At 41.9% G+C, this 12,102-nt stretch overlaps 1 protein-coding gene across 1 annotated transcript in view; it reads right to left on the bottom strand.

Moving 5' to 3' along the window:
- The window catches only part of ace (angiotensin I converting enzyme (peptidyl-dipeptidase A) 1), a 31,146-nt gene extending 28,005 nt beyond the window's left edge, over positions 1-3,141 (bottom strand). Inside the window, exon 1 of the mRNA XM_080789001.1 lies at positions 2,748-3,141. Within this exon, the coding sequence (XP_080645127.1) occupies positions 2,748-2,969 (222 nt within the window). The 5' untranslated portion in view covers positions 2,970-3,141. The remainder of the gene's footprint in view (positions 1-2,747) is intronic.
- Positions 3,142-12,102: the final 8,961 nt, after the last annotated feature.

Below are 12,102 nucleotides of genomic sequence, written 5' to 3'. Positions count from 1 at the left end.
ACTGGAATGTTTGTGCCATTGCAGAATGGCAAAGTGCCTGAGGTGTCTCAAAGCCCAGGGCTCAAGCAAACAAACAAACAAAAATAAATATGTAAATATGTCCTTGCTGATTTTCTCACATGGTTTATTTGCGCTAATGTACACATATGTGAATTTATAAATTGTACACACAGTATGCATACATTTATATATTGTACACACAGTATGCATACCCCACCTTCACCTTCACCTTCACACACACACACACACACACACACACACACACACACACACACACACACACACACACACACACACAGGAACAACTATTGGAATAGAGCTTTAACAAAACAAACAAACCAAAAAATAGCTCCGTGGTGCTGTACAGTAAGTAAGTTTTCTACAAAGCATTTTTACACTGTCATCTTGCTACTTTTACTTCAGAAAAATATGTGAGTACTCTGTTTAACGGTCACACTCCCACAATCCACTGATTAAAAAGGAGTTACGGTGAAACTCGGTGACTCTCGGTGAGTTTTGGTGTTTTTGGTGTTTTCCTCTATAATTATAGGCCTACCCTTTTTCCTGCCTTTCGTCTATCATAGTCATTCCATCCAAATTATATATTGTTTCTCTCACTTTACTTCCACATACAATAACGATAAGGATTATTCATCTCTTCTCTCTCTATCTGCAACACATTTAAACACGGTTACAAGGTTCAGCCATCCATCAATATAAAGTTAATTTGTACTTAGGCCAGAGCGGTAAATTTAATCTCTCCTTTAACAATTCTGTTGGACTCTTATATACATTTACACTTGTACATGCACCATAAAATACTACATTACATTTTGTAATTAAAGAAACTACATCTGAACTCCCCACAGGGCAACATTATATATTGAACAATAATAATTAAACAAATAATAATAATAATAATAAACCGTATGTGGTGTGATGAATGTTGAAATCATTTTCTTTGAAGGTAACAGAGGCTCAGGCTTGGATTTGACTGGCAGGTTTAATGTCCAGTCCCACCACACATCTTGGTTTTATGCATTCTGATGAGAGGCCTGTGGTCTGATCGTCATGCTGTTTGATTTCCCTGGCTGGCTCTGATCCCAGCACCTCATTTGCACTGAGAAAATAATAATGACGCGCACGTGCGTGCGTGAGTGCGCGCGTGCGTGTTTGTGTGTGTGCGCGCGTGCGTGCGACATGCATGTGTGTGTGTATGGGGGCACATTGCACCAAGTGCTCTCTCTCACTACGGCATTATCATTCCCGTGCAAACTGTAATCGATTTTTAAACCAGGCTAATTGGGAAGGATGAAACCCTACATTAACAGCTAATGATACTGTATATCTGGTGGTGCAGGTTTGATTGGAATACTGACGTGAGTGTGTCGGTCTCATGCTCATTTGGTGTCAGGTCTTGCTGAGTGGCGCAGCGTGTGCTCACTCTGTCTGCCAGAGCCAATAGGGTTCAACACTTGGCTTCTCTTTGATCAAATCTTTTGAAGTGTCTGGAACAATAGTGCTCATCGCTGGCAGCGTACAGGTCAGTCAGCCTGCTCACATCCTGGACGTACTCTGGACAGCGCAATGCCCTCCTCACACTGCCACTGCAGGGGGGTGAGCGGGTTACACCTGTTGTGTTCAGCGCGTGTTTAGAGTCTGCCTCCCTGAGCCTGCTTAGTGTACTGAAATCTTGTTGAGACAGCTGTCCATGCACACACACACACACACACACACACACACACACACACACACACACACACACACACTTGCTTTCATGAGCGTGCGTGCGTGCGTGCATGTGCGTATGTGTATGCATACAGAATGTGTCAGTGCCTTTGCCTGCAAGTGTGTGTACTGTACATGTGGGTATATGTAATGTGCACACAAATGAGTTATGTCATTCATGCGTGTGTGTGTGTGTGTGTGTGTGTGTGTGTGTGTGTGTGCATTCCTCTCTGTCCTAAGGCTAGCACTCTGCAGTCTGCACGCCGCTGCAATTTTGTTGGTCCCCCCAACTGCCAGTTTACAGTCTGTGTAAAATCTTCCTGGTTCTCTATGGATATACTTAAACACACTTCGAGCATGACTGCAAAATTAAAGCCATCTGCCATGCATGTTTATGGGTCATGGAATGCCTCTGAGAAAAATATAGTTACATTGATTGTAGAGAAAGAGGCACTCATCGTGACTTCAAACATCTGTAGGCTAAGCCGTTAAAGCAAAAGGGGTGTCAGTGAATAGCATTGCACGGTAAAACTAATGTCTCAATCTGTAGGAATGGCATTTTCATTCCTCATGTTCAGCATGAGGTGTAAGTACTGTTCAATTGGGCACTCGAACAAATAGACAGCCCCCCCCCCCCCCTCCCAGAATTCATTCAAAACTCGAAGACGCTTGAGGCCACAGGCTTTCGGATCCGTTCCTTACTTCCACAAACACACAAGCTGAGTTGGCTGCTTTGTGGAGGAAGCTGGGCATGTAATTCTGGATAGGGCTGAATAGGGGTGAGCTCCAAGTCAAGCAGGGGCCTAGCTCTCCACAGAAACCCCCCGACCACGCGTGTTTGTAATCAGAAGGAATCGGTCCAGGAAAGCGCCCCTCTTAATAACTAAACGCCACACCACTCAGAGCATGCCAACATCATCAGCATATGTCAATCTATGTGACACACCTGTATGCACTCAAGTCTAAACCAATCACCCTGCATTTCTGCAGAGCTGTTGACCTATACTGTCTGTACCCACCTGGAGTTCAAAGTTGTGGTCCGTCAAGTTGGTGTTATAGTTCCAGCTGGCCAAGACGTTGTGGTACATGACCTCCTCAGCTGTGGTGTTGTATTCATTTACAAATCTCGATGCGTCGTCCTCGGTGCTGTTATACTCCCCGGGAAGCCAGTGGCTTGGCAGAGCCTCACAGAGTCCCAGGACTGGCAACAGGAGCACCGCTGCCCACAGAAACCTGGCCATTATGATCCTCCTTCTGTGTGTGTCTCTCTCTCTCCAACCCGAGAAATGGAAAACAAACTACAAAGAAAAATAAGTGTTGGAGGAGTGGACTAAAAATACACTTTATCCAGTGATGTGAGAGATCACTTTCCCCGGGGCTGTTCTTCCACTGTTCCCCTCCCAGCCTGACTGCCTCAACTGCACAGACGGAGGCAGCCACAGCCAGCTCCTTTTAAACTACAGTACCAGTTTAACCCAGCCCACTTCTGCAGCCTTCCCCTGACCACTTTACAGCACAGCACGTCCACCCCTATCCTCTCCACCTTCTTTACTCCTTACCTTACTTTTTTTTAAACGTCCTCGTCTCAGGATTTGGTTGGTCACTGATAGCTTTGATCAGATCCAAGTCTCAGGAACTGCAATACTGTGGCTGATAGGAGAGAAGCAGTGACACAACATCGCTCCCTGTCTGCCTGACTGCAGAGTGGCAGCTCCCCATTCATAAGCACTGGGGGGGATCTGGAGGGAGGCACTCCGCGCACTACGCTCCCAGCTCCTTCACTCGGCTCAGCAAGTACTGAGAAGGGGAGGGAGAATTAGACAGAGAGAAGGGAAAGGAGAAAGTGGCAGAGGGAAACAGATGTATAGAGGAGAGTAAGCCTGGCAGGAACTCGTCTTTGAATTATCTTTGCTGAAACCACACTTTTACTCATTCTTTCACTCTATCTCTATCTCTCGCTCATCTGAGGGAAGATTGATTATCTCATCAAATGGACAGAGTTTATTGGTAAGTGCAACTCGGCCAACTCTCCCTCCAATTGATAAAAAAACTGCAGCCATTGCTGTTTTAAGCTTTGATTGTTCACAGTTCTTAATCTATAGGAAGGGGAGGTGTGTAAACTGTCAATACAAGCTGTAAAAGCTATAAAACGGTCTATAAAATATCTGATGTTCTTGGAAGTCCAAATAAGCACAATGAAGGTGCTCTTTGGTAGGAAATACCAAAAGTGAAAAAGTCTTTATTATTTAAAGACACCCCCCCCCCCATATTAAAAACAATTAAGACAGAGCTGGGTTACAGCCCACGCGTAGCAGGGTGTGACCCATGTCTTAACATGCACATTTATTGTTTGAAATATTTTCACCATGAAACTGTCATATTAATAAAGGCTTTATAACTTTTTGCCAGAAGAGTGCCTTGGATCTTTTTTTATTTTGTTCTTCAGTCTCCGTTCTTACCGTCTGCACTGTGGATGATTGTCCAAACTGCACCACTGCATGTACTGAAGCTCATCATGCCATTGGCTGTTGCACGGCAACTGCCAGCACACTATTTCCTTGGGGGGAGACTCTAAAAAGAAAATAACACATTACTCCATCAATATAGAGGGCTTGAGTGTTCATAGAAGTGGGTATATTGTGCTCCGTGGACCTCATATAATATAATATCGTCACTGTGGGGTGTAAACCTTGTATGTCCAAAACTGTTACTTTTCAGGATATGGACTAAAAGAACCTTTGTTGCAATGGATTTAGTCAGAAGCTCTTTTTATTGGTTCAATATTTATAAAACCCTCAGACTTAACCACTTTAACTTAAAAAAAATGTTTTGCTACTTTTGTGTGATTAAGTAGTAAGGAATTTATTTATGAAAAAACATAAAATGTTGAAATATGAAGATACAAGGTTTCTGTCCGACAGCAACAATATGAAACATGTGTGAAGTGTGAATAAGGAATGGAGTAATAATTATTGAGTAAATGAAACAAATCCGTTGAGTTGTTCTCAATTCTGGCATGAACAATGGTATGTCATCCCACAGGAATCTTCTCAGAGAGGTTTCATTACAGTACTCTACTGTATGTGTGATGCATCATCTTTAGGCAGCGCTCAAATGGCAGGTTTGAAAATCCTATATTATTATCTCCGCCAGGCCGGAACAGCCAGGTGGCGGGGATTACATTTTTGCCCCGTTTGTGTCTGTGAGCAGCTAATCCCAGGCACCACTGGACCGTGCACACTCGCCCGACCATGCACACTCGGTTTGGCAAAGAAAGAATCGCCAAACCGAAATATTTATAAATCAGTCTGTGTCTCCACGTTCAACCTCACTCTCCTTTCTTCATTCTCATTCGCTACAAGCTAACTCACACAAGGCCTCATTAATTCCCACATTGCAACTCAAGTGGTCTTTAAAGATGGAGTGCCGTGATTTTTCCCCCCATAAAACATGATAATCAGGTATGATTATACTAGGAGGAAGAAAGTGTGGAAGAAAGTGTTAGAATTGTGGGGGGTTAGGGGAGGGGTTAGGGTAATAATCTCACAGAAATTGTGTATTTTTGATTGGGCCTTTTGACTCAAAGGCTTTCAGCTTTCAGGAAAAAAACAAAAATATACAGGGAAGACACATACAAAACAGAAACAGTACAAAAATCATGGCACTCCATCTTTAAGCAGTTCATTCTAGACTAGATGCTCAGCATGGTCACCTCTTTGCTCCGTGGTTACCAGACAGTCCAGACTGGTAAAAGGTTCCATTTTATGTTCGTGTAATAACTGTATTTTAGTTTCTGCTTGGGGGGTTTGTGAACTCATTCTGTGTCATGCTCGTGCAGATAATCTATAGTATCACAGGAGCAGAGTCACACCACCAATCTGAATGCAATAACATTGCAATAAATGGTAAATGGTTAGTCCTGAGCTGAAGTGTCCAACTGAATTCTGGTTTAGTTGTGATTTCTAATATGGTAAATACATGTACAGTATATTGGAGGGGATTCATTCATGTGTTGCGTTGTTCTATGTTGTATCGTTTATTCTACATTTATTTTATGTGTTACAGGAGAAACCCTTAGTGACAGGGGTAGTGACCCCAAGTGAGTTGGCGTCAGTCAGGCCCAAATTTTAATCACACTTATTGAGGGGCCTCTAAACAATGTAAAAGGTAAATATATTTCACTTTCACCAATAGGGGGAACCACAAATGCTACAAATGTCACTAAGGTATAGGAAGGTATCAAGCTTGTCCTGAAAAATGGTTATATTTTTATCTGTGCTGCTTTTTACAATCCCATTCTGGTAGTGAGTAAAATAATGACTCATACCAAAATAAACAAGCTAGCAAAGGAAATGTGTTATTATTAACATAACATAATCACAAGAAGACTTCCAGACATTTGGCATCAGGACTCCAAAAAAAGAGAAAGTTGTAGAAAGAGGTAAGCAGGATAAGACATAAAAAAGATTGATCCCCTACAGTAGGGTTTTTTCAGTGCCAACTGAGGTGCTGCATGGGCACAGTGCTCTCAGACTTTAAGCAATGTTTGCCTTACTACAGAAGGCTAGCTTCTGCCATCCTCAGAGTGTAGCATTTTTGTGTGGAGGTGCATGGGAATGATTGTGATTGAGGCAGGCTTCCAAGAAGTGAAGCTCATCATGAACCTTGTCATGGTTTACATCCAGTCAAAGCTGTTTTCTTTACATAATAAGCCATCGTCTTAAAGGCCAATGTTAGATACAGTTACTGTACTGTACTGTATCCATGTTAATATGCCATCCCATTTTCACTATAATACAATATTAAATGTAAAGTTTAATTAAAAAAATAAACTAGTTTCTACAAGCACAAGCAGGTATAAGCAAGAATAAAACGTTTTGATTAATGATAGTACAACAAAACTAACATTAGGTTATGTCTGCAATAATTGAGTCATTTACAACAGCTAAAAAACTAAATCAAATAATATTTTACATGTAACGGTGGACATCCTACCCTGAGAACTGTACTCCAGTGCTGTCTTCAGAATTGGCACCTTAGCAGTCAGCATTTTATGTTGACTTGAATTAATTCTGAATGGGACAGGCCTTGATGCCTTCCTGCATTCAAATGCTGTCCTTGGAGGCAGATTTGTTTCTGTTTGGGACACAGCAAGACATTATCTTTGGGTTTAGTTGTATTGGCTTTTATTATCCTTATTTTGTGTAATACCATACAACACCCACATGATTCACATTTTCATCTCATCATGCATCTTCTACATTACTGATGGTATTGATAATTCCATCTCCCCACAATGCACATATTTTTCTACATTGTTTTACTTATCTTTTAAATGTGTGTATGTTGTGTTTCCTTCCATTGTCCTAGGTGATAAATAGGTGACATAAGAGTGTTATGTGCATGGTGTAACAGTAACACAAAATAACTAGAAAGAGTGTGGTTGCGTATCTCTATAGGAATATTGTTCAATAAGAAGACTTCAGTTGGCAAAGCGCACAAATGCCTTGGGAAGAGTTCTGAATTGCTGACCAATTGGAGGGGAGAATAGAGCGTTTTCAACGATTTAAGCGCTTGAGTGCAATAACAATAGTCTGCTTACCTATAGGCAAACACACACAAACAAAAAGAGAGAGAAGTGGAGTGGAGCTTGTTCTTGAGCAGTAGGCCCGGGTCCTCCCAGCTGGCACTGACGACCTCTACCCTACCTATCCTGAAAGTCAAAGTACAGGTAAGCACAGCACAGATAAGGACTACTTCTCTTGTGGATCTGATAAACATGTAATTTTTGATTATGCCGATGTTCCACATTTGTTGTTGTTGGACTTTAGACAACTACCTTCAAATGGCTCTCGCTCCAAATAGTATTATGAACCCTTGCAACATGTGGCAGGTCACACCATCAAATCTGTTAAACACCTAAACCATATACTTCATTGACTGAAGTTCCACAATAGTCTATAATAGGCCCCTTCCTTTCCCCTCTATTCCTAACCTGTTCGTCAAAATAGCCGATCTACAAGTTCATATGGATCTGACATTTTTGCCAAATGTTTTCCCCCACAATAGGGACTGTGAGAATGTGGTTAATGATTGGAACGATTAATGATGCATAATTATTTAAATATAGATGTGTAAACTAAAGGGTGATTATTCTTCTTACTGTGAATAATGTGATGTGACTATTACCAAGAACTCCTTTCAACCGAATATTTCCTCATCCAAGGTCTATAGCCAAGGTCATTGTCACATGCCATGCATTTACATACACACAAATAGCCTGATTACTGGGAACAATCAGGTTATGTCTATAATTCAATTGAAGCTTTTGCATGCATATCATTAGTGTGATTACAGCAATAACCCTGGTTTGCATAATACTTGCATATCCAGTGAAGTTGTTACATCTCACACCTACATAAATTCAAACGTGCACATTAAGAAACGCATAAACATTTAGACTCTTGAATAGAAAATTAACTAGAAAAGCCTAACTACGCCTATATCTCCGACCGTTACTGCCTGATTTTATTTTATTTAGCCCCGAAGGACTCAAAACCTATTGTTTTTGTATTGTGCCGGATTATAATTTCTCTCATCCTGCCATGGTTTAGCAAATTCCTGTCAGATGATAAATGGGGAGGGATGACATTTTCATCAATGATTGGAAGTTGTGTTCATGACTTGCACAACAAATATGACCCCAATCAGCCTGATGAGTCTGCTATAATTAAAGGTCAACATTTTAACTTTGAAAAGTCAACTCCTATGCAGCGAATCTGAAGGACACAAAACCTGCTCCAGACAATCCATCTATCCTCACTCTAAAAATGCCAACATTCTGAATCTTTTGAAAAACAAATGTCTGTCTGACTAACCAACCTAACTTCTCCTAACCATTGGGCCAATCAACAAGCTGGTTGATATCGTATTTATGACCTCAGGAACGTTGAGGCACGCGTGACACACATGAAACAGTGAAAGCTTTGTGCGGTTGGTTACTTATTGATCTATCATCATCATTAGCCAGACAATTAACTCTATCTATGATAGATAAATACAGCAATCAGAAAATGTCCCTTTAATACAGTACATCAAGGCCTGGGCCGTGGCTCAGCGGTCCAGGCACCTTGGCTGGCAATCCAGTCTGGCAGTGTGCCACAGGTTCGACTCCTGATCCCGACGGCCCTTACTGCATGTCACCCCTCCCCCCATCTCTCTCCCCATAAAGGTGAAAGCCACAAAAAAAGAGAAATAAGTACAGTACATCTAAAGGTCAAACATTAGATTTCTGCAACAATCAGATTGTCCATTAACAGGTATGGTGACTATGTGACTGGGAAATTAATATACATTGAAATTATTTATTTTTTGAAACTTTGTTTTTATTTTTATATTATCATAGTTCCAGGAGAGTAATTATAAGGGTCTCATATTTGAATAGTTTCAGTCCTTCTTAGTCCGTTCGCTCCCAGTGACAGAGTTCGTGATAGTTATACATCAGAATTCCATTTCTACTGTATGCCTGGTTCAGACTGGCAATTCAGAAGGAAAATAAAATAAAAATGGTTCATAACAATGTCTCACAAATCGTAACATGACCAACAGCAGCAGGTCGAGAAGAATGTGAGAGGGGCCCTGTCTTAAGCTCTGAATCAGAAAATGTTGTAAATGTGTTAATAGACATTTGGAATTGAGTCCAAAGTCTTTGACACCAGCCAATAAAAGAGTTAACATGATGTGTGCTGCTGCTGCTAGGTGTGTGTGTGTGTGTGTGTGTGTGTGTGTGTGCACACGCACGCGCGTGTTTGTGTGTCGGGGAGTGTGTCCGTGCAGTTTAGCCTTCCTGCACACTTCGGCACCGTAATTGAATTCGGCAGCCATAATGGCAGTCTGTGAAGTGTGGTGAAGCTGCAATGGCCTACTACAGCATCCAATCTCCACAGATAAAAGAGGCATATGTTGTACACCACTGGATGTGGGCGCTGTGAGTCCATTTGTGCATACAGTATGACAGCGTAGTGGTGTAGTGTACTTGTATTACTATGCTTGTGAGGGCCAATAATATTCCTAGGCCCTCACAAAGGAAATGGTTGTTTTATGGTGTTGGAGTAAGGCTTATTGCGACCATAGGTCGCAGATTACTATGAAAACATGCAAAATCTCTGTGACTCCGTCACCCCACCAGATATGGCCGTCAGTCCATCACGCCTTGTAACACGCTCCATATATGGCCGTCTCTTTATATGAAGTTCACAACACTGACCTCATCAAACCCTGGATAGCCATATATGGAGAAGACTGGATCATCACCTAGATCTGCATAAATAGAGCCGGCCAGCAACTCTACATCTGACCTCAAACCTCAAACCCTTAGATCTCCAAATATGGAGCTGACCGGTTCTGACATTTCATAATTGATCCTACCCCACCCGTCCTTCACCTTCAAAGTCTCCCTTTTGACTGATACCTGTCCATTCAAACTCTAGTTAGTTAGTGCAGCCGAGCCCGGCAGCCGGCGAAAACTAGAGTTCTCTACAGGCCTGAAAATGAAGGCCCGGCCCTACCTGGGCCCTCATAAAACACTCAAGACACTGCCCCCACTGCCACCCTTAGATCTCCATATATGGAGCTGACCTGTTCGGACACTCCATATGTTGATCTGACCTCATCAAGCCCTGTACACTGAAGACACGCTCCAGATATGGCCAGTACAGAATTCATTACATATGCTGATCTGACCCCCCCATCCCATGCCAAAGCGCAAGCGCTTGCCCAGCAGTCTGCCGTCACCCAGGCGGATGCATGCACGCAACCTCCCCCTTTAGGGCGAGGTCGCTTCTCACTCTCAAGGTGTCTTGCTGGTTATTAGGAAAAGATTCTGTTGGGGGTTAGGATCATAGAGGGAGGAGCGACAGCTATTCATTTCAATGGAAGTTGCTCAGTGGCGTTATGAAGCACCTGGAAGAACGCTCTACTTTCGCATTTGACCACCAAATATTCCCCAAGAGGATATAAACAGTTCTAACTGCAATTGAATGATTATCCTGGTTCCTGGCAGGCAACTTATGATGCGAAGCTTGCGTAGCTAGTTCAGGCAGACAACTCGTGAGCACGCCTACCTGATCAGGGGACTAGTACTCGCACTAGTTGGCCATTTATGGCCTACTAGTGTGCAACAAGCAAGTATGCACTCGACAGAGTGCAGTTCTAGTTATTATTATTTCAGCTTTGAACACTAGGTTTTGTGTTTGTCAGCTCAAAAGGGGAAAAGGTGCATTGGAAACTGAATGTTTCTACAAACTATTTGGCAGATGGACCATTTTCGCTATGTTTGCGTGGTCATGCGACAAAGTAGGGAATTAAGTTAACCACTTAAACCCTCCACACTTAGAAAACTGGACCATAGTTGCTTCTGCACTGGACCGCTTTCCTCTTTGTCAAAAGAGAACAAACACAAAGCTTGTATGTAGATCGGCTATTTTGGGCTAATGCTGAAGTGGTTGATTTACGGAATAAAGTTGAAATATTGGAGATACAAGGTTTCTTTATTTCCTGGACAGCGAGGGAATGAAAAGTGTATGTGGCTAAATGTGCATCATTATCCGCAGCTCATCTCAGACTGTATTATCAAATACACTGAATCATCATAACTCATAATGACCGCTACCGCCTTTCATTCACATTACTCATTGGATGTCAATTAAAACTCCTTACAAACGGTCAGCGATAGAAATGCCCTCTTGAATGGGTTTTCTTTTTTTGTGTTGTTGGGAAGCTAACATTGGTCCTACAGTAGGCCTACTCAGTGGTGTAAGTTGTGTGTGTGTGTGTGTGTGTGTGTGTGTGTGTGTTTTTGCTTAATTACATAAACCCTGTACAATGAGACTTTTTTTCTGTCAACATATCTCTTAGCCGATCTACAAGCTCTATATGATCTTGTAGATCTACTATTTGTGGCTAATGTTCTCACCATAATATGGATGCTGGGGTTCAAGTGGAAATGCTTTGTTAAAAAAGTCCTGCATTAAAAGTTATGTACAGTAATATAAATATACATTTATATACATTTTTTTTTTACATATTTCTGGACAGACAAAGTGACGTAATGTCCGTTCCTTCTTAAATAGGTTCCTTGGTTGCATGGGGGACGGGTGTTCAGGGCCAGGGTATAGGGTCATATTGGATTTTATTAGCCCCTGCAGTCACAATGTAATTGAATTTCTTTAACAAAATACAATTCACGAATGATGGAACTTCCTTAAGAGGAAGTGACCTTTCCCTTGTTGACATCTCAGCAGATAAAGTGTGTGGAAGTAATCGTTATTTGTGTGGAACAATGACTGAATAGGTAATTGATGGTTACAAAAGCTT

The sequence above is a fragment of the Protomyctophum bolini genome (assembly GCF_963924005.1).
Source record: "Protomyctophum bolini genome assembly, chromosome: 18".
In the NCBI taxonomy this organism is placed as follows: domain Eukaryota; kingdom Metazoa; phylum Chordata; class Actinopteri; order Myctophiformes; family Myctophidae; genus Protomyctophum; species Protomyctophum bolini.
The sequence above is the reverse complement of the archived record's forward strand: the minus strand, read 5'-3'. Positions and strand labels throughout refer to the sequence as shown.